The sequence below is a fragment of the Vanellus vanellus genome, assembly GCF_965231255.1.
Source record: "Vanellus vanellus genome assembly, chromosome: 21".
NCBI lineage: Eukaryota > Metazoa > Chordata > Aves > Charadriiformes > Charadriidae > Vanellus > Vanellus vanellus.
In genome coordinates, this window is record NC_138926.1 from 1,593,575 (window position 1) to 1,616,419 (window position 22,845).

Genomic DNA, 22,845 nt, shown 5'->3' on the forward strand with positions numbered 1-22,845 from the left:
ACTAAGAATGACTTAAAATAGATAAATATTTTCTTGGACGCATTTTAATTGCTCAATAAAAGTACCAAGAACACCCACAAATACCTTAAATAAATGCATGGCTCACGGAATGAATTAATTAACATTTCATTCCTGGGAATGGCTATTAATTGCTACAAATTGCTCGGAGAATGGGTTTTGTTGCTTTATTGCCAGCACTACCTTTAATTCCTAGTGCCGTAATGTGGCAGTCCTCATCCTCAGACGAGAGCCGTCCCCGTACGTGATGGCCGCGAGCACCTCCACTGCCGCTGGGGATGCACCCCCATAGCCCTGGTGTCCCCCATGGGGAGGAGCTGATGGAGAAGGATGGCGTTTCATGGGCGACCCTCAGAGGTCCAAGATGGGCAAAGGACAGCGGATGGCTCATGTTGGCAGCTCCACGTTTGCAGAGTGTCTCCCCTGAGTGACGGTCTTGTGAGAAATGATTGAGTGAGCAACACAGCCCGAGCAGTGTCACGCTACCCCCCTGCATGGCTCCGGCATGATGCATCACGCAAATTATTTCTTTATTAAGACTAAATTTCCATAATGGTGATCTATGGGGTTATTCCTCTTCTCCTGCCTGATCCCTCCCTAATGAAGACGTGTGGGCCCTGTGCGGTTCCTCAGCCACATGTCTGCCGTCCTCCCTCCGAGCCGATGCAGCGGGTTCATATATCAGCCGGCGCAGGCGATAGGTAATCTCTCCGCCATCTAAATTACAAGGCTGGGTCTTCCAGCTTGGGCTTTAATCAAGTTCAGGAGGGCAGAGACTTGAGCAAAGCCCTGAGCATCCTTGCCGATGGTTGGCCAGTCCTCCAGCACACGGGTTCGGGAAGCAAAGGTGATGGCACCCACCGGGGAGCCGCGCTGCTGGGGGTGACCACCAGTGGTTACCCTCCAGCCAGGAGATGGGATGCTATAGGAGAGGCTTCCAAGCCTCCAGCCCCTGTCCTGATGAAGCTCCATCCATGGATGGCTGCTGCAACGACAGCCTCTTCCCAAACCTCTCTGTCCCCGACGTGGCATCGGCTCTACCGTGAAGTGAACCTCAGGTCCTAACGGTGGAGATGCTGCACCTCGGAGCATGCTAATCTCCTTCTGCCTATTTTTCTTTTTCCCATGTGGCTTTTCTTCAGAAACAAATAAACAGCGAGAGAGACTGCAACCTTTTCCGGAATTTCAAGAATTCAGACTTGAATCCCAGACAAGGTCATGTTTGGTGTCTGATTGCACTCGCTGTGATACACCAGTTGCCGCTACTGGGGTATGATTGTTTTTAAACACTCTGGGGTTTTGATGATAATAATAACACCTCGCAGTGCAGAAGAAACCTCTGGCTTGATTTCCCATCTAATCTCAGCTTCGGCGTTCCCCCTCCTGCCAAGCCAGGAGGCCGGCGATGAGCCTGATTGCTCATCAAACTGCGGTCTTTAAGGGAGGTGCCTGTCTTCAGTGCCCGGGTTTTGCATCTCCTCCTCACCGTCAGCAGGTCCTGAGAGTGGGAAAAATCAGTGAGGGGCTCCTTAGAGCTCCCCAAATCATGCCTGAAGATGTGCAATGGGAGTCCAGCTCTCTAGAGAGCGTCAGGATACCGGAGCAGAGATGAGCAGGACCACCCGAGGGCCGGGTCTGTGCTGCCCATGGCACAGGAGCCTGGAGAAACCAGAGCGAGAAGGTTTCTCTCTCCCAGACAGCACAATTAAAGCTGTGTCACTGTCACCCGCACAGCCTGTACGAGCCGCGGCTCATTTTGAGTGAGAAAACAATCAAAATAGCCTTTTGCTTAGCACAGTGATCAGAACAAATTGGCCGCAGAAGTGGAGGGGAAGAAGTAAACAAAGCTGTTAACTTGTCAATGACTTGACTGATCAACCGTTGTAAATAGTTAAAGCCGGCTGATGAGCCGTGCAGATAATCAATGGCGTAACACTACGCACCGCAGCCCCAGGACTGGGCACGACCGGGGTTTGCAGCTGGAGCGGCAAAAGATCCAGCCGGGAGCGTGCCACATGGACCTCTGCTCATGCCAGAGATGCAAGGTGGCCATGGACCCCATGGGTGGCTTGGCCGGGGGACAGCGCGAAATAATACCCGCCCGCTTCACGCGCATCCCGTGCTGGACCGCGTGCCCGAGCCCCTGATATTCGCAGCACTGCGGCGCAGACCGTAGAGGATTACAGACACTGGTTTTTGCAGCAGGGAGGTGTAGGGTGAAGCAAGTCCCATCGTGCTCCCCCGGCTCCTTTCCCGGCACAAAGGGGCTGGGTAGGGATGCTCATCCCCTCTGGAAGGAAACCGGAGGCGCGCTGGTGGAAAAGCTATTACTATTTCGAAAGAAAAGCACAAAACTTCACTGGCTGGGTGCTTCCTTCTGTAAATCGAGCTGTTTCCTTGACAGATCAAAACAAAATGCAGACGCTTTAGATCTGGCGCTCTTTTAATCCCGCTGTTTAAAATCTCCCCCTCCTCCCCCACCCCCTCGCACCAGAGGGCTGTACACCAGTCCTGTCCCCATTAAACCCTCTTTTGGTGCTTCTCTTGCCACGACGGATGCTTTTCTCCCCCTCCCCTTTCACAAGTCCACCCTCTCTTGCAATAACTCCTCTCCCCTTCGCCCCGGGGTCACAGGATCATATGAAAATTGTACTTTTTTCCCCCGAGTTAAATTACTAACATGAATTCCCTGATTTTTTTTAGGTGCAGAGAAAGTTTAAAACCATTCAGATGGGTCGGAAGAAGCAGGCTACGACAGCCAGCTGCCAAAACTGCTTATCCTGGGGAAATACTAGGGATGTGAGTCACCCCCTAGTCCTGGATGGAGCTTGGAGGTGTCACCTCTCCTGGGGGGATCTTACCCTTTCGGCAGCGATGATGCATTTCATTTCTCCTGCCTACATCGTCTTGACTTATCCCACCACACAATAGACATGACTAATAGCTTAACTATTATTTCTTGCGCAGATCGGGTAATCCAATTTCACCACGTGGTTTGTGTTTCCTCAAGTCGTTTAACGGGATTAGTCTTTTCTGGGGTCTTCCTACCCCACTCCACCCCCGGAGCAGAATTTCTTTAGCCAGATTTATGGATGCTGGCACGTCGAAGCGCTAATTTGCCGCCGTGTTTATCCTCCTGCTTAGCGCAAAGTGAATCTGTGCCGTGAAACTGCTCAAACTCGCCTTTCCCTCCACTACAGCTCTTATTTTTCACCTAAAAAACCATCACCCATGCTTGTGGCCTTTACAACTTTATTTCCTTCGGGGTTTGCGGGAAAAAAAAAAACAGTGGTAAATGGAGACACAAAATCCCAGCCCTTCATCAGCATGAGGAATCTGCTGCCAGGGGTTTCTCGGAGTCGGCACTGGGCTGAGACCGCATGTTTCGGATCACTGAAGCTACCTAATCCGCATGCTTCAGGGCAGAAGTGATGGGCACGCAGGCAGGAATAGCTCCTGCCTTCCTGAACATCAGATTCATGCATGGCCAGAGACCTGTTGGGTAGCTGAGGCTTTTCAAAGGGTTTTCTCTTTCTTGGCTGACTCCTAAAGCTCCTCCGAGGTTTTGATCTGGGCTTGATTTCGGGATGTTCTCAAGGGCTTTGTGGTTTGACTGCCATAGTGCGAGAGAGCTTCAGCACGCAACAGGCTGACCTCTCTCTGGCATGGACAGACCTCAGGACAGGTTCATATTAAGTCTTCAGGGAGGGTGACCAACGCTGCTTTGGACACGGTGCCCACCAGCCCGAGCCAGCTCCCTCTGACTTTCCAGCCCCAGGTCTGAGCAAACTCACCAAGTCCCCCTAAAGCCCTTCCTTCCCCATGACAGCTGCTGTTGCCATCCCATCATTCAGGCTCGTGTTTTAGGCTCTGTCTGTCTGAATTTTGGCTCGTCCTCAGGTTGGTGTGAGGCACAGCTCCTTCTCTGGCAGGTTCCTTGGCCGGTCCTGCCAGAACAGTTAATTATTCAGGGTTGAACTGTGTCTAGATCAAATGATTCAAGTTAGGATTATCAACAGAGGCAACCATGCTCAGAGGCGTGCACCCCAGGTGAAGACGGGCTGAGTCCTAATTACGGGGGAATCTTCTCGCAGAAGATGCCAAGGGCAGCAATTTCTTTGTAATCCAACATGGGCTCCCACTGGCTGAACTGCGAGGAACTTGGGGATCTGGCAATTCATAAGGAGGAATAATAAATGACACATCCAGAAATGCATTCCCGTTGTGCTAATGCAAACGTACAGGCAACGTACCGGTAGGGAAGTAGAATAAAGTTGCAAGTTCACCAAAAGATCTGTTCATCTTTTCACTATGAAATCCATCTATCCATCCATCCATCCATCCATCCATCCATCCATCCATCCATCCATCCATCCATCCCCAAACTTACGCTCAAGTCACTATTCTTGGCCAAGCCTCTCAAATCCCCTTAGACCATCCGGGGAACAGCACTGCTTTTCTCAGCCATGTCACGAGAAAATAATCAAACGTGGTTGCGTACTGGTACGACAGACTGACCCATAAGAGCTATGTGATTATCTATCACCTTCTGTACAAAACAAGCAGAAACAGCATTAAAAAAAAAGAAAAAAAGAAGTCTCTAAAAGTAAAAACCATTAAGTCCTTAATTACACACTTCAATAGCACAGCAGAGGCGAGCAATAAGCATTGCTTGATGCTTTACAGACAAATGGCCTTCTAATCCAGAGCCAACAGCTTGTGTTCTTCCTTTGCTTTAATATTTGCCAACAGCTTCCAGAGAGAGTTTGCTCAGGAGCACAAACCCAGGGATAACTTCATGACCTGGAGTCAAGAGAGTTAGTCCATGATCTGACACTGGATGAGACCGGAATCCCTTTTTGGGTCTTTCTGGGATGGGCTTTGCAAGGTTAGGTGCTGTCTACAGCGAACAAGCACGCCAGCACAACTTCATGCCAGGCAGAGAGCAGGATGCACAGCACCTCCTCATCACAGCTACCAAAATCACCCAGGTTTGGGAGGGAAAGGCTCTCTTGCTGGAAACCGCCCCAGCTCAGCCTGTGCCAGGTTTTTGCTTGTTTTCCCCTGGATTTGCTGTTCCCCAACAACTCCTGCCTGACTTCCCAGCCGAGGAAGCCTGGGAGACGTTCGCCCAAGCTCAGCAGCGGATCCACCTACATAGGGCAGGATGAGCCCTCTGATTGCCGGTGTCCAAGACCAGTCATGTACTGGGAAATCACTGGGACACGTGTTCCTGGGGGGCCAGCGAGACCCAATGGGTTTATTTTGGGATGCCAGCGTCCACTGGGTTGTCTTATACTCATGCCGTGCATGTTGCCCTACATCTTGTAGCTATCCTGACAGCTCTTTTAAGCAGAGACATTTCCAAGGATGCTGCTTGGGGAACGAGTCAAACGAACAATAACTGAGACCGACTGCAATTAATAAGTCACCACCGGTTTACCAGAGCAGAGACGGTGATGGTAGATGCTAACAGCTTTGTCCTCCGTTTAAAACTCCCTCCGACCCCTAAAAACTGCAAGAAAGGAGCAAAGAGGGAATCAAGAAGTGAAATCCTTTAGCAAAGCGCAAAGAGGGAATCAAGAAGTGAAAAATCCTTTAGCAAAGCACCTGCAGGGCTGAGGTGGGTCCTGTCCCCGTCCCGGGTGCTTCTTGCACACCCCACCTCATCGTTCGCACCTTGCTGGTCCCTGGCCACGTTCCCCACCCTCCGGCATGAAAGCAGAAAAACCTCAAGCAGAGCTGAAGGCCTCTTAAATCAACGTCTTTCCCAGCTCGGAAGCTGTAAGAGGATTCATTATTTATATCGCAGAAACACAAAAGCTTAGCATATTTTAAGCTGACTGAAACGACTTCAAGGCAACTGTTCCTCTCTCTTCTTCTTCTTTTTTTTTTTTTTAACTAAATACATTGAGATGTCTCCAAATCGAGCGGCAGGAGGAAACTCTCTTTTTCTTCCAAAAGAGAAAATAAAATGGAGGGGTTGAGGGAGAGAAAGAAAAAACCCCTGTGATCCAGCCTGGGATCACCAAGGAACACCCACCAGGGGACGTTCCCTGTGAGATGCTGGCATAACCCTTAGACAGACTCCTTCCTGACGTCAGGATGGCAGGAGGAGAGGTGAAGGAGGCATCTCTGCTACTTCTCAAGCACAAGCACACGCGGCCATATCCTTTGGAGGCAGCAGGAGAGGAGGTGCTGAGTGATGGGTGTCTTTTTTTTTTTTTTTTTCCCCCTCCTTCTCCCCCTTTTTACATTTTCAATTTAGTCACAGCATCTCTAATTTCCTTAGATCTGAAGCCACCTCGTGAGACTGGAAGGGAACGATACAGAAGAAAGACGAGGGGAAAAAAAACCCGCCAGTAATCTTGTAAAAGTCAGTTTTGAAAAATCAATTTTCTTGTGTGACAAGATTTGCTTAAGGCTTTTCGTTCTGTGAAATCAGCCCATCATCCTGCGGGAACGCATGAAGGAAGTGGCGAGTGTGGTTTGGAATAACTCAGATTAAAGACTGCTAAATTAGGCTTGAGAAGCTGCCACCTCTCCTTGCAAAGGCAGAGGAGATGTGGCTAGACGATGCTCCCTTCCCAGTCACCTTCCCAGTCACCATGAGCCTGTCTTGAAGGAGACGTGACCAACGAGTCTGGGAAACACGACCCTCAGATCTCCGCGAGCCCTACGGATGTTTGAAAGAAGCGTTAGCAGCTTTGCTTGGTAGCAAACCGTAAGGTCTTTGCTAGTGCGCAGTGATCTGGGTGCAAAATTTGCTGGAAATGAGAGGTTTTGGGGACTGGTTCAATCCAACGTTGGCGAACTGCAGCGCACGAGCGAAGTCCGTAAGGCTTTACGAGGCCGCCAACTCCTGCTGGTGGTCCTGAGCGGGATGGGGACGGCCACCACCATGGTGAACCCCACGTTTCAGTGAGCCCTCCTCAATCACACCGTCATCCCCCTCCGTTGGAGAGGCTCCATCCGACACAAGGGTTTGGGCTGGCTGCTTCATCACCCATTTCATTTGGTACCTTTAATCACGTCTACATCAGGGAGCGCTGCTCGAGAGTACAAAGTGCCTTCTTTCCCCACCCCCCCCGTTCTCCTTTTCTCTTTTCCCTTTCCAGCCATCTGACTCTCCTTCCATGCTCTCTCCTCATTAGCTGGAGCTGCCTCCGAACGTCTCCCACCGGCTTGTTCCCATTACCCTGAAAGCCAGGGAACGGGAAGACAAATCTCCCCGTCCTCACACCTCCGTGAGCGAAGGGAGGCTCTTCCAACCTCATCTCCCCGCTCTCACCCGGAGCCGCGGGCCGTGGCGGGTCCAGCCGCACTTCCCGGCTGCAGGGATAGTTCTGCCTTTTTATTTTACTCCTTTCTTTTTTTTTTTTTTAAAGCTTGCCTTTCCCTCTCCGCCTGCCACCCGGCCACGCTTTGCTCCCTGTCAGAGGGAGCTGGCAGATGGGGCTGATGCATCATGAAGGAGATCTGAAGAATTCATTTCCCGTTATTTTTTTTTTTTTCTTTCCCCAGCTTTCATTTTCACTTCAGAGCAAAGGTCCAGTTGTCTGGGAGGAAGCTACAAAGACAAACCCGGGCAGGAAAACAGAGATAGTCAGGAAAAATGTTACAGTGCCGATAACTTGAGACCTCTGCGTGCTTTGCATTCATTTCAACTCCCGCTTTAGCTGCATTTTGTTATGTCTATAAATTAGATTTATTCCGTTGCTGCTGTGAAATGCCTGCGGGCCCCTTCGCCGCTCCGGCTTCTCTTGCCTCCCTTGCCGAGTTTGGCTGCGGGAGGCAGCGGGAGAGGTGACAGCCCTGCCGAGGGACGGCATATGGACTCGCAGCGTCCTGCCGCTGGACAGACGGCAGCCTCGGCCGTCGGAGGAAGAGGGAGCAGATGGGAGCAGGAGGGGAAGGAAGGCAACAAAACCAAGGAGAGCCTGCACAGTGGCGTGAGCGCCTTCCCCAAGCTGGACTGAAGGAGGGAGCTGGTTTGGGGGGAGAAGGTCCTAAGAGTGCCAAGAAACAGCTGGAAAACCAGAGTGACCGTTCCACCTGGAGATGCTGAGAAGCCTCTTGCCTGGACCAGACGTCTGGTGAGCTGCTCCTCCACATCCTCTCTCAGCCCGGACCCGCGCGGCTCTGCAGGACCGTGTGGGGCTGCCCCGGGTCCCCCGGCAGTCCCCAGCGGAGATGTCCCGTTATTCCTCCCCTGCGAGCGGGACACTGAGCAGGAGGGACACGGGGGATTGCGCCCATGCGCCCACGGACTTCACCCCTCGTCTGCGGTCACTGGCTGCTCTGCAGTGTGTTTCAAATCCTTGACGGTCCCTTTGAAATATTAATAGAGATGTGATTGTCATTTAATAAGAGTTTAGTATTGCAGATCCCCCTTCCTTGGAGGAGTCTGCTGGGGAGACGAAGAACCGTGCCAATTAGGTAGTGGTCTCAGGGACCAGAAGCTCTGAGGGATGTTCACTGTTATTCTGGGCCCTTCACGAATGGGCAGAAGAAAGTAAGCAACACACCAAACACACCAACTCCCAGGAGATGATTTTCAAAGCCATCTGAATTTCATATTGAAGTATATTCGGGTCTCATAGTGCCAGAATCGGGAAAAGGGCGGCTGCTGTGGCTCGGCTGCAGGCAGCGCCAGGCGTGCCCATTAAATGGGTCATTTGCCACTTCTCCATCAAAAGTTGCCAATGAAACGCATCGCCCTGAATCTCTGCACCAGCTTCCCACGCTCCAATAATCCCTTCTGGCCTTTACAGCCTACGGATTTGCAAACGTATTCTGCAGCAGCTAAATGGAAGAGGCAGGGACAGCTTTGGTGTCATGGAAGACTTCAAATGAAACTTCAAACGTGTGCCTTTCCCGGGAACCGAGACGTTGTGCACATCCAGAAGCCCAGCTGACCAAGCGAAAGAACTATGGAGAGCTAGCTGGAAGAGAAATCTACCCCCGGTGCCTGGGGTGATTTATCCTTCCTGGCAGCAGGAAACAATTCCCAAGACTCTTCCTTCCCCAAGACCTGAATTCCTCGGCTCTATACTATGGCTTCATTATGATCAGATGAAATAAGATGCATCCGTCTATCAGCCCAGCTCTCCTCACTGCCTGGACATGAGGGTTGACTCCCTTCACTTGAATCCCGCTTCAGACGCATCCCTGGGGGCAGCCCTCTGGCATGGGGGACCCCATCCAAACAGGTCTGACCCCATCCAAACAGGTCTGATCCCTGAGGAGCGAATGTGAGGAATTAGGGATGGGTACCGCACAGGAATCGGTGACTCGCTGACCTTCGCTCTGGGCTTCCTCCTCTGCTACAACCACATGCCCAGGGCAGGAGCTGGCTCTGCTCTCTTGTGTTGGGGAGGTGTTTTGGAGATGTTGGGTCTATGTGTTGAGCCCATGAGCCCATGGAGCTGCTTCAAGCGTCTGAGCAAACTTTCAAGCCGCGGCGGTGCTGTTTCCAGCAGGACACGGGGGCACACACTCCTGGAGAACTTGACTTCTCCGTGGCAGCCTCAAGCATCTCATGAATAAGTCTGGTAAGATGCCAGCAGGTCCCAGAACTGGGCAGACGAGACCCAAACTAAAAAGAGCAGCAACGCTCTGTGGCGTTTGAACTTCTCCTCTGGGTTTGTTAAAGCAAAATGTGGGAATGCATCTCTACGGAATGAAAGCCTCCGAGATGGCATGGTGCAAGACAGACAGGCCAAAGCACAGCTGACATGTATCATTATTTTCTCCTTCTCTTCTCAGAGCTCCTTGATATCAGGTGCAATTTTTCCACATATACCTGAACCCCGACAATCCTGCCACTTTCTCCCCCAAGACCAGCAGCCAAAACACTCGCAGACCTGTACTTGGATGTGACATACGATTGCTGGAGGCAGCAGATCTACCAAACACGCTTGGGCTCTTCATCCACACGTCTGCCTGAGGCTGGGTGGGAAATGCCCACCCTGCATCCCAACCGCGTGGAGCAGGCTGGAGGAACGGACCCGGCACTGGATCTCTTCCCTGTTGTTGCCCCTTTACAACAGCAACAAGTCACATCTTTTTGTTTTCCCCTGCGCAAAGGGAGGTGACAACACTGTCTCTCATCAGGTGCATTCGAGCGCCACCACCTTTAAAGAAAACCTCTTTAAGGAGCAGTTGAGTTTGGATTAATATTTGATGAGGGACAGCATGCTGTTGGATCAAAGATAAAACAGTGTTTACCAAACAAGAAGGTCTTTTCTACAGACCGGAGCCCACTGAGCGAACAAACAAACAACACTCCTGCCGCAAGCCAAGCCACGCGCTGCGTCGGTGATGACAGTGGGGCTGAGGACAGAGGGATGCTGTCGGCTGGCTTGGACTTCCTCCACGGCCTGACCAAGCACCCTGTGATCTGGGAAGATGGTGTGGCTCAAGCCCTGACCTGCGGCTGCAGTTCACCAAGTTGGTTGATGCAGGAACATCACCGATATCTGGGCAGGTGGCACCTCCGGCTTCAGCCCAACAAGGGCAGGTGGATCTTGCTTGGACCGCACAAAATGCAATCCCCCTTCTGCTGTAGGAGGGGGAAGAAGTGGTGTGGCACCATCCCCTGGGTGGTTGTTAAATAAATGCTTCCCAGCTCCTCCTGACCTCTGCTTCTGCTGCAGCATCAGCTGGATCTTCTGCCACGTCCCACACAATTATGGAGAGTTGTGCGTGTTGTTCACAGCTGCCGTACTCAACGCCTGAGCCAGACGCCTCGCAGCAGCTGGGGAGGGATAGTTCTCTCTTCCTCTCTCTGTCTGTCTGTCTGTCCGCCAGTCCCACACCTTCTTTTGGAAGTGCAATGGTCCCTAGACCTGCAGCTGATGCCGGAGGGTGGCTCGAAATGTCCCCCCTCCACCACCCCGTGACTACAAAGACAACATTATTTGCAAAGGTCTCTGCTAGCCTTGGGGGCGAGAGCACTGTATCAATGCGCGAGAGTGAGATATGTATGATTGCCCTGCCTGCACCAACTCCCCATCGCTCTGCAAAAATAATCATCATCGGAGGAGCCCAAAAGGCTGAGGCACTCTGCCTCTTGCAATATTAAACTTTCCCATTTTCTTCTGCCACTTTAAAGATTCTCTTTCTTACTGCGAGTGATAAATAATAACAGCAAAAAAACACCCCACAGACACACAACAGACATCAAAAGCCAAGAGAAGATTGGCAAATAGAGAGATCTGAAGTGAGCAAAGAGGACGCCTGGTTGTGAGTCGGTTCACGTAGCCCCGACTTCTGTTGCTTTCCATTAATTTTACCCGCCATCACAGGTGGCAGAACAACGGCGACAGCTAATTACTCTCTCTCGCTTTCCCTTTCTTGCCCGTTTGCTTGCAGCAAAAGAAAGTCAGTAAATTCCCAAATTCCCTCCAACCCTCCCCCCCCCCATCCCAGGATCGTTCACCGAGAGGCAGAGGCGCGTGGGAAGCGCGTTACTAGAGGAAGACGAGGCGGTGCAATTTGCCCGCACATATGCTCGCTGCCTGGTGGAGCCGTTTGCTGCCGCTGCTCCTCCAGCCTTGGCACCGCGGCTACGTGATGCTCTGCCTGCAAACGGGCTGGCAGCGGCAGGCAGCGGCTCCAGGCGAGGGGAGAGGAAGGGGCAGCTTTCCCCCAGCATCTCTGGGACACCAGGGAGAGTCTTTGGGTTTCCAGCCCCATGGCCGCGGCGCTAAATCAGCTGGGGACACATCTGCGGAGGTGCTGCCCAGGTCCCCTTGAGGCTTTCTGGAGCAGAAGAGGCTGCAGCGAGGAGGTGCGGAGCAGCGTTTCGGTGAGCTGAGCTGCTCTTTAGTTGCAAAGGGAAGGGGATCCCAGGTGGAGGTGGCATAAACCCAGGCCAGATGGGGTATGACACCCTACAGAAGCCATAGGATACGTATAGGCGAAGATTGCTTTACACGGTGTGAGGGAAAACGTGCGAACGAGCAAAAACCTTGCTGCCAGGGCTAATTCATCCCTGCGCCAAAACCACCCCGCTCATGCCTCACTGCGACACCTCGCCCGCCCTCTGCCCGCCTCCCCCTGCTCGCTTTTGGTGACACCAGCCTGTCCCGCGACCAAATAAAAAAACGACGAGTGACAGCCCAGGTGACATCGTGGGCGAACGAAATCCCCCAGGGAAAAAAAGATGCTCCTTGTCAAGGAATCGCTGCTGCCAGCGAGGGAGGAGGACTGGGATTTCAGCTCCAGCTGCAGGTGCCGGGTGTCCTCAGCTAAGAAAAGGAGCGGTGGAACGGCGTCTCCTGCAAAGGACCCCCCTGCCCCGGCTGCCCCCCAACGTCGCGAGGCACCAGCGAATTTTAAGGCAGAGAGGTTCTGGCTTTTTCTCCCATTAGAAAACACCACTGAGGCCAAACATTTTGTGGAAACCTGACAATTTTGACAAAATGTCATTAAATCCTCCCCTCCCCAGAAGAGAAGGTGCGGCGCAGGCTGGAACTTTCCGCTCCGGCTCTGGGAGCAGATTGCTCCAAGGGCTCCTTTCTAACCAGGTTTTCCCTGCATTAAAACCCACACGTATGTGATGTATTATATAGGAGAGCAGGAAGAAAAACTCTCAAGGAAAAAGCAGCTGCCTTGATTTCATCAAAGCTATATTCTCTACGGGGGGTTTGGGTGGAGATTTTTGTCTCCTGGGAAATTTTGCTGAATTTTGCTTTTTACCACCCTAACGAAGAGAGTGGAGGGGTCTGTGCTTAAAACCCCAGGATTGGCTAAGTGGCTTATCGCTAACGAGCAGCACGGTTCACGGCCGCTTCCCAGCCGGGCATCTTTGGGTGATGCCTTTGGGTGAGACGTTCGACCTCGCTCGCTTTTCCCCGCCGGACAAACCCGGGGTGCAAACCCCACGCAAAACTTATCGCCCCTTGCAACTTCAAGGAAGGTGATGGCTCGCTCGTGTATTCCAAGCAGGGATGGCCCTGCGGAGCTGGCTGTGGATTTACGCCCAGAAAAGGGGATTTATGTTGTTTAGACGTTTTTCCCTTTGTGTTCAGAACTGTTTACTGACAAACGGATTGGGAGGTATTAAAAATAAATGTCAGCTGAAGACCAAGATCTGGTATCTCTATCTGCGGATGAGGGAAGCCATAGGAGATATATTAGAGCGGTTCTCTCCCTTTGGAGAATAAAAAATTCACACTTTGTTTGGTTTTAAGGCAGAATAAGTTCATTTTCACCAGTGACGGGGTCCCGAGTGGCCCTGGGGACGACACCGAGCTCGCGTTCTGCCGTTTCACACCTCCAGGTACCTCAGTCCTGAGGTTTTACACGTCTCACCCCTATACCCACCTTCCCTCCCAGTCAGTGGTGAGGTGCAGGGGGCTCCCAGCTCGGATGTCCCGCTCCAGAGGACTCCAAGCTTCGGTGCCAAAACATCTGCTGCCTTTACATAGTTAGTGACGAGCTTTGGGATCTTTTGGAAGCGAAATGAATCCCTCCTCAATCAATCAGAGCCATTAAGTAGAAGAAAGTCCCGCCGAGCGCTGCTGAATCCTGTTTGCTTCTGACAGTGGTAGGGACAAAGCCTTGTATGTTGTTTATGTGTTAAAGGAACTTTAGAAATGAGAAACCCAAAGGGCTTGGCTTTGTCATGCCTCTTCCCCCCCTCCAAAAAAAAATCCCTTTTATGAGAAAGCATAACCTGAAAAAACCACGCAATTAGTTTTGAGAGCAAAGTCCATCATGAAACGAACCACAAAGCGACTCTGCCGCAAAGCAGAAATCCCAATGCTCAGGGTGACGAGACACGTGGCCTCGGGATGGGCGAGAAGAAGAGGGCTGCGGGCAGCATTTGCCGCTATGGGGGACAGCAAAAACCTGGCACGAACGAGGTGACACCAAAGATGGGAGAAGAGTGATGAGTCCATCTGCTATTTGGTGGAGAAAAGCAATCCAGCGTCATGGCTTTGGCCAGGGAGAGTCACGTACCCAGAGGGTGGAAACACCCAAAAGGAAGGAGAAAAACCAGATGGGAGCCTTCGAGGCTGCTGCACCCTACGGGGGATCAGCCCAGGGTGGGTTCGGGGATGATGTGAAAGCCCCGATTGCTGAGGATCAGGCTAGGCGCTCCATCTTCGGAGCAGGAATTTTGTCACCGTCTGGTTCCTCGGCCAAAGGCGGTTGTTTTGCCTTCGACTGTACCAGAATCAATCGCGGTGTAAAACCCACGTGGGATGTTTGCCCAGATCCATCCCCAGATTGTCACGCACTTCGTTTTCCTTCTAACTGTAAATATGAACGCAGGGCTATTTGTATCTTTGACATTAATTGACTTCTCAAATTAATAACTCTTCTGTGTAACTAGGAACACAATTATTGCTTTGTTGTGCTGATAGCACATATCCAGCCGGAAGGAATCGTTCCTACCAGCAAACTCGATTGTACTAATTAAGCCGTACGAGCCTAACAGGAGGCGGGTCATGGTAACCTGTCCCCGGAGGTGCCTCCTCTATTATTATCAACTGACGCTGTTGCAAAACCAGAACTGACTGCACGCCTGCGTCTGCATGCTCATAACTTCAAGGCAGGAGTGATGAGCGGCTGATTGCAGCGGTGGGACGGGGGTCTACCTGCTTGCTGTGAAATGTCTCCGTGTTGGCTCAGACACGGGCCCTCCTGGCCAAGAGGTGGAGCCGGGAGGCTGAGCACGATGCTTTCTTCTCCCAAAGGGTGAAGACAACCCACTCCACTTTCCATACCCATATTTTTGTCTGCTTAGACCGAGAAACCTTTGAGAGAAGGGGTGTTTTCTAATGCTAGCAGCCCCCATAACCATACCCATACCCAAGAGCCCACCACAGCGATTCTGCTTGGTGCAGAGCCGTCTGCTCACCTCCAGCGAACGAGACCGACCGAATGCAACACAGCGAGCAATGAGCCTCTTGGCTGCAGGGTACGGCCATGGTTGCAGTCCTGCTCATCCAACCCTGCAGTATCTTGATGACTAGTGATCAAGGGAAGGTTGGGACTGCCTCGGTGTAGGGGGGGCTGGCAGGGAGCCCCACGCACCGCCTTCATGCCAGACCTACCGCGTGGAAATCATAGCATCGTTTTGGTTGGAAGAGACCTTTAAGATCATCAGGTCCAACCGATGTTGCAACTTGCAGTTGCAAGTGATGCAATTTCTCCTCCTGCAACAGCCTTATCAGTGCCAAACTGAGCCCCTCAACTGCTCGTGCCCTGCTCCGAGCTCAGTGGAGCACTTAACGAAGATCCCAGGTGGTAACGACGACCCTACCCACTCAAGGAGAATGTCCCACCCAAGGACAGCCCATCCCACCCATGTGTCCAGCCCAGGCACCTTTGCTCTGGCGCCTTCCGAGCACTGCTCCACGTTGCTGGGGTTAGAGAGGCTTACGGCGGTTGCTTAAGGGTTACGCAGAGACGGCAGTGGAGTTGTATTGTTCAAAGCATAAAAGAGTATGCAAAAAAATAAAAAAAAAAAAAAAAAGGAATTTTCCCATAATAGACTTTTCACTCGGCGCGCTTTGCTTGTTATGTCCCCAAACAGATGGCTCCACCAGCTCGGTGCCAGGCCTCTTAATCCACTCCAAAGCGCCAATGAATCTCTGACCGAGGCTTTGCTGCATGCAGCAAAACGTAGCAGACGGCCTAACGCGGAGGCAATTGGAGCCTCTCAGCATGTAACAACATCATCAAGGCAAGAGAGGCATCGGGGAGCCATCAGAGCGGGGATGCTGGGAAGAGGACCGCGCCACAGCAGGTCTCTGCCGCTCTGCAGGGATCAGGCGCTGTGTCTGGCTCCAACCATCGCATCCCCCTGGCCGGAGGACAGCAGAGACCACGGGGATGAGCTAGAACAACCACCAAGCAGCAACAAACATGGGAGTAAGTGGAAGAGCCACCAGGAACTGCAGCCGGAGCTGCTGAGCGCTCTTGGGTCACCTGGAGGAAATAACTTTGCACGGTGGGGAACGTGAGAAGCTCTCAGTGGAGGACTGGAGCGAGACGCACAGGGCCAGCGAGCGGGGCAGCCGCCTTACCTGTACTGGGTAACGGCAGGGTTGGCCTTGGCGGAGCAGTGGAACTTGACAGTGTTATCCTCTAGGACGGGCTGCGGCTCCACGGACAAGTTCACCAGGGGCGGGTCTGCAAAGAGACAGCGAGAAGCCCATGAGCGAGAAGCCCAACGAGTCGAAGACGTGGCACAGCATCCCCTTGCCCGCTGCCTGCCAGGCTTCTCAGCCTGGAAAGCAAAACTCGGTCGTGAGAAAACATGGCACAAGCCTTGCGACTCCTTGACGCTGTGGTATAACGTTTAGGGCTTTGTAAGACAGGCTCATGTCACGCACGCGGCTCTTGTCTTGGAGGGCTTCACTGAATAAGACAGAAAGGGGAGCCACGTACACCATCCGATGTGGCATTTCACTTCAAAAATGTTAACGCCGGCTCTGATTCCCGTTTAAGGAAATAAACTTGCCTCTTTGAAAAGCTCCCATTTAATATCGCGCTGTGTAATGACGATCTTTTGTCTATCCGCTGACTTGAAAGTGGCATTTCTGCTCTTTCATCAGCCTAATCATCTCTGCCAAGCTCTTATTGGTGTCACAGGCCTTTTGGTTCTTCCAACTGCTGCTCGCTTTCTCTTCCTTTTACATGATAAGCATCTAAATGCTTTATCGGCAAACAAAACTTAGGAGAGAACCAAAGAAAGCAAGTGAGAAGAGAAAAGGGTGCAACGTTCAGATGGGGAATAAGAATATCCAGAGCTGGTTTAATTTTTCGTGATGTCTGAGAGGAGGTGTTACACCTCCAGCTTCAGGTTTTAAGGATGGGACTTAATTTGAGGGAAAAAGCAGAAAGAAATGGCCTTGCAGAGAGGTTCTCTAGGTGCCTCAAGAACCAGTTGTCCCACTGGAGACTACATCGTGGCTGAGGAGAGGAGCTGAGGCCAGCTCATCGATCCAGCTAAGGGGCCTTAAAGTAGGAATCTGATGCAGCATATGCAAAAATACATCCTAAAATGGGATGTGCTACGTGTTCACTTCTACCTGCTGTCTCTCTCCTCTTCCTAAGTATCCCAGCAACATCCTTCCCAGCCAGAGGATGGGGAAAGGCCGCAGCTGAGCAGCCACCCTCACGCTCAGCACCCAAGCAGATGGGGCTGGGGTCAGCCCTGCTGACCTGAGGGATGCGAAACTGGTTGGTACCCACTGGCCCAGGGGACCTCCCTTTGCATCACATGCGGGTGGGCAGCCTGGAGCCCAGCATTGGAGGTGGCACGAGGGACATGGTTTAGTGCCTTAGGGACATGGTTTAGTGGTGGACTTGGCAGTGCTAGGTTAACGGTTGGACTTGAGGATCTTAAAGGCCTTTTCCAACCTGAACAATTCCATGATTCCTATGATGCTCAATTTACTGCTCGGATGCCGTGAAGTCATGAAGCTGTGGCTCTAACATGAGCTCAGGAGATGAAAGCTTCCCTGCCAGCTTCTCCCTCCACCGTACACAGACCAGGGGCCTGCTGGAGAGACCTGGCTCTCTGGAAACTGCTCAATGCCTTTGCTCGAGGGTACGGGCTCTAACTGGGCATACTGGTGTGAGCACAGCTTGGCTGCCACCTCTCTTCCAGGTACCGCTTTGCAAAGGTAATGGCAACGGGGGAAACCTCACGCGTGCAAGGAGCTGCGGAGGAAAAAGTGATGCTGTCCGCAAAGGCACGGGAAGGGTTGGTATGGGAAGGGTTGGCATGGGAAGGGTTGGTATGGGAAGGGTTGGCATGGGAAGGGTTGGTATGGGAAGGGTTGGCACGGGAAGGGTTGGCATGGGAAGGGTTGATATGGGAAGGGTTGGTATGGGAAGGGTTGGCATGGGAAGGGTTGGCACAGGAAGGGTTGGCACAGGAAGGGTTGGCATGGGAAGGGTTGATATGGGAAGGGTTGGTATGGGAAAGGTTGGCACAGGAAGGGTTGGCACGGGCAGAGCTGCAGGGGAGAAGTGGAAAGCAGAAAGTCTGTCCATGTGCCGGGAGAGCAGGACAGCACCCCAAGCAACCCTGCGTTATTCCAGCCTGTCTCTCCCTGCCTGACGCGGGACAGATTGGGATCATCCTTGCAGCAAGGCCACCAGCTGGGAACGAAAGGGGAGGCTCTGAGGTGGCCTGGGCAGTGACCTTGGCTGGGAGAGGGAAAGGCAGCGGGCGGCATGGTGCTGCGATGCCTCCTCCTCCTCCTCCTCCTCTGCCATGTCCCCACCTCGTTAGGCCCCGTGATATCTACTCAGCCAGAGCCCAGCTTTGTCGCGAGCAAAGCCACCTGCCTTCTCGATGGGAAATTATGACGGGGAAATTATAGGTATTTTCAATTTACCCTAATCTCATTTTAAAATGTGCAATTCAAATGACAATAAAGATGGGCGCAGTTGGGAATATAAATGAGTTTCCCTAACATAACAGCCCAGAGATATATAGTGGGCTCCTAATTCATTTGCAGGCATCCTGACACTTCCCTATTGTTATACAACAACAGCTAATCACCTTCCTTTGTTAAGTATGAATCACACTTCTCTTTAGTAGCTTCCCCATTGTTTGATGGTTTAGTAGCTATGCCTACGATTTACAGAGGAGCCTCTTTGTATTAAAATGAGCCCGGCTTCCTCCTGTACGCAAAATAAAAAAAAAAAAAATAAAAGAAGATTAAAAAGAAAGAAAAAAAAAGAGCAAAGGAAATGAATTAAAGTCTTTGATCTTGCTTTTCACAAATGGGATTGGGCTTTCTAATATTGCGGTAGCTTCCCCGCGAGGCGGCGGGTGCCGCGGATAGCGTGGGTTTGTGTGTGCGAGTGTGTTTTGGGGTATTTTAAAGGGAGGGAAAAAAAAAAAAAAAAGAGACAAATTGTAACTCATCAGAATGTAATTCCACTCGGTTACAATTATAATTCCTGCCTGGCTTCTTGTAATTAATTTGAATGATGGAATCAGATAGAGCCAGCCTACAGGCAGCCAGGAGGAGAGCGTGCATGCAAATGCTTGCATGCCCAGGTACCACGGATCCCCCCGAGCACGCTGGCACCAGGGGGCCACCATCGCTCCTCGCCAGCTGTGCAGCCAGCGTGGCACCTGAGCAAACCCCTCAGCTCCCGCTTTTTTACGTTAGCCCCTGGGAAATCATCGCTGGGGTCAAGGGCTGAGCTCCTGCACTGCAGGGTGCAGAGCCCTCTCCGTGCCCCTCTCCCCTCCAGAGCCCCAGACTCCAAAAGGAGGAATTGAGGAGCTGGAAGCAAACTAAGATGCCTCTTCAGCATCTTAGGCTTTCACACTCCCCAGCGGGAAGCACAAAAGGGAATAAAATACTCCAGTGCTACAAGGATAAACACAGCAGGAGACCCTCCAGCACAGCGACGTGGCCCTCGGTTTGCTCATCACCCCGGTCCACAGAGCCTCCACTTTCTTGCTCCTACTCCCACCTCCTGCAAAAACTCCAGATGCAGTCAAATCCCTTCTTGCCATGGAAAAAAAAAAAAAAAAAAAGGCGTAAAAATGAGCAACTGCGTATGCGTGTGCAGAGGCTTGGAGCAAATGGCTTTGGATAAGCAATAACCCTGCTCCTCCCCATCCCGGCACGCTGGATGTGCATTTCCATAGAGCCACCGGGCTCTGGCAGTATAAATAGTTTATGGCATATCAAACTATTAAACATGATTTTAATCCCACTTGTGATGTTCGGTGCATAACTCACAGGAGGCTGACTTTGATGTGGCTGGTGGAACGGAAATCACATTGAACAGATGTTCCAGCTGGAGTCGCTTAGTGTTTCCATTACAGACCCTGCTCTGGGTTTCTTTCTTTTTAGTTCCCCCCCCCCCCCCCTCCCCCTTCCACCTTTTTTTTTTTTTTTTTTTTTTTTTTTTTAAGGGGAGGGTTTTATGACTCAGCTATTTCATTGCTGCTAAGATGAGCAGGCAGTGCCTGCGTGAGATTGACGGGAGCCAAACTTCAACTTTGCATCAGCTGCAAGAGGATATTCGCTCCCACCGGGCGCAGGAAATAACCCCCACCCTGGCGTTTCTTTGCTGAGTGGGAGCATTTTTGATGCTCTTTTGAGTGGCAAAAGCAAACGAAGGCAGGAGGAGTGATTTACCAGGCTGCTGCTTCCTGGGAGGGGATTATTTTTGGTTCCCTGAGATTATTTTGCAAGGCTGCCTCTTTCGAACCGTGCAGCTGGGCAATGCTTGCTATGGTGGGAAGAGTGGAGGCAGAGATGCGCAGGCTCCGGCAGGTTGTGCCGGGCTGGGGAAAGCTCATCAGCCCAAACCTGCTGCCAGCCCAAACCTCCTTATCCTTGCAGAAACCACTTCTTTTCCCCCCGCTCAAGGTTCTGCTTCTCTGCTAGATGTTGGAAGAAGACCCACGGGAAGGACCTCATCGCTGGGGCGATGCAGAAGGCTATGCCGCCCGCTTTGCCTTCGCAGCCAGCCTTGCCCAGCACAGTCCCCCAGGAGAAATGAGTGGCCCAGATATTTTTTTTTGCTTTAGAAAAGTACCTTCAGCTCTTCACCAAGCGAAAGCAGCCACTTGCCGACCAGGTTGGGAGTGAAACCTAATGAACTGAGCAGCAACCAGAGCAGGCTCTTGCACGCGGGACAAAATCCACCCCACCGCAGCCTGGTTAATCCATCTTGGTATTTTTCTATCCCTCCATCACCCATCCAGCACTGGGAAATTGATATCCTCATTAGACCCCATTAAGAACAACATACTTTTAATAGCTGGATAGAATATTATTATTATTACTTTCACAGCATGGAGTATTTAATGGCTCGGAGTGGAAATTGGTGTTCTTTATTGGGTCTTTCTCTTTTCAAAGCAGATTCCGTCAGGCTCAGGGATTCAGCTCACGTCTCCTGCCCCGCACTGTACAGCACAGCGTAATGATGTCTCCGGCTTTGCGTTGTTTGTGAGAACGCGTGTGCGTCTCCAGCTATTGTAACTGTTTGCCGGCTGTGAAATAACCCATGCTATTATCTCATTTTATCTGGCCGGTTCTGTCAGGACATGCTATCCAGCGACCCAAGAGCCTGTTAATCTTCCGGCAGCAAAAGCTGGAAGTCTTAAATGGTGAATTTTCTGCTGTGCTTGAGTTTGTTCAGCCAGTTTTAATTGGACTCTGGAAAGCAGCTGGCATGCTAATATTGAACACCCTGCATTTGCAAATTGTTGGTAAATACAGCTGTAGGAATTGTGTGTGCAAATGAAGCCCGGCTGGAGGGAGGTCGGGATGAGCCCGAGAGCAACAGCTATTGCAGAGGAGGAGGGAAGAGATCTGCGAAACGTGAATTGTTGAGGAAGGAAGATGTTGCTTCACGGATTTACAGTGAAGGGTAAACGATTCGGCTCTCGACACCTGCCCCCATCAGATGGTGATTGACAGTAGCTGTATTTCACGGGAGGGAGACTTCCCACCGATCAGGTGTCTAACACGCTGTCTCAGCGGAGAACAAGACAAAAAACTTACTGTTGAACAGCGTGTAAGACTGGAAATGTGGTTTTGTACCAGAAACCTTATCTCTGCTACTGGCCGCGTCCAGAGGTGCTGCTTGCTCAGTCAAAACCATTTGGGATCCATCCCTGCTCCAGAGATCCCAGAGGCCTGGATCAGGGCACACATTCTGTCCACGTGCAGCGCCCACCGGCCACCCAGAGCACGGCAGCTGGTGCTGCTTTTGCTCAAAACCACGGACACAGGACGCAAAAGCTGGGAGGCAGCCTGTCCCCGTGGGTCTTCGTGTCCGTCTGCTGCCCCAGGGAGTTCAGGGGAGATGAAATCTCCTGTCTCTGACTCCACCGTATTAACGTAACCGGTAAATCCCAGTAAAAGGAACCCCCCAAACCCCAGCACCCCGCCCCTGACTGGAGTCAGACCCACGCGGGCAGCGATGGAGAGAGCGGGGAGGCTGGGGTCACCCAGTCCCCAGAGCTAGCTCGGCCGGCCGTGTACTCACGCTGGATATCAATGGTGACGGAGGTCTCCTTCCCGCTGGGAATGGCTTTGTTGGTGGCGCGGCAGACGATGCTCTCCCCGTTCTCGATGTCGGAGGGGGCGATGAAAAGGGTGCTCATGATACTCTCCCTCTTGCCGTCACGGAGAAGCGTCTGTGGGGAGAGAAACGAAGATGAGAAAAGGCAGTTTCCTATGGGAGGGGGTCCCCTTCCGCTGGCTGAGGGTCGTGCCAGGCTCCGCGCAGCCCTCGCTCCTACGAGTTTCTCAGCCAAGCAGCGCGCTCTGCAATAACAGTTCCTCCGCTTGGAACGCGCCAAGAAGCCTTCGGGGAATAGCACAGACAAATTTCACTGCGCTTCCCTGGGAATTGGCCACTTAACTCCCATCTGCCTCCCTCCAGCTCTACGTGCCTAGACCCGGGAATCGCAGTTCCAGCGAGATCCACGTCACCCACCCACCCAAGAGAGAGGGAGCCGGGGACAGATTGGGGAACCAGCTTCTGGAACCTGCTGTCACCTTCTGTGACTATGCCAGGCAAGTGCAAAAACCTGTGTGGGCCACTTTGGGCAGCAATGAGTGGTGACATCGGCTGGCAGCGGCACGGGACTGATCCTGGCTGCGGGTCCCCAGCTGCCATGTGGTGGTCCAGCCCAGCCCATGGTAAATCACCCCCACTCTGGCTTGCCTCGTGCTGGTGATCACTGTGATGGAGACCTGAGGATGCCGGAGATCCAAAACCTTGAGCTTGGTACAGCAGTGGTTAACCAGCTCTATCTGCTCAGCCTCGGCACTTTGTTTCTTCCCTGGACTTATCTGACTTCGACTT

The 22,845-nt window shown here is 52.1% G+C and overlaps 1 protein-coding gene across 1 annotated transcript in view; it reads right to left on the minus strand.

The window, feature by feature from the left end:
* Positions 1–22,845, minus strand: part of KIRREL3 (kirre like nephrin family adhesion molecule 3) — a gene marked incomplete at its 3' end in the record, with an annotated part of 345,526 nt that overhangs the window by 31,712 nt on the left and 290,969 nt on the right. The window contains exons 6-7 of the mRNA XM_082493779.1: positions 22,021–22,171; positions 16,065–16,170 (exon numbers count right to left, since the gene is read on the minus strand). Coding sequence (XP_082349905.1) covers positions 16,065–16,170; positions 22,021–22,171 — 257 coding nt within the window. The remainder of the gene's footprint in view (positions 1–16,064; positions 16,171–22,020; positions 22,172–22,845) is intronic.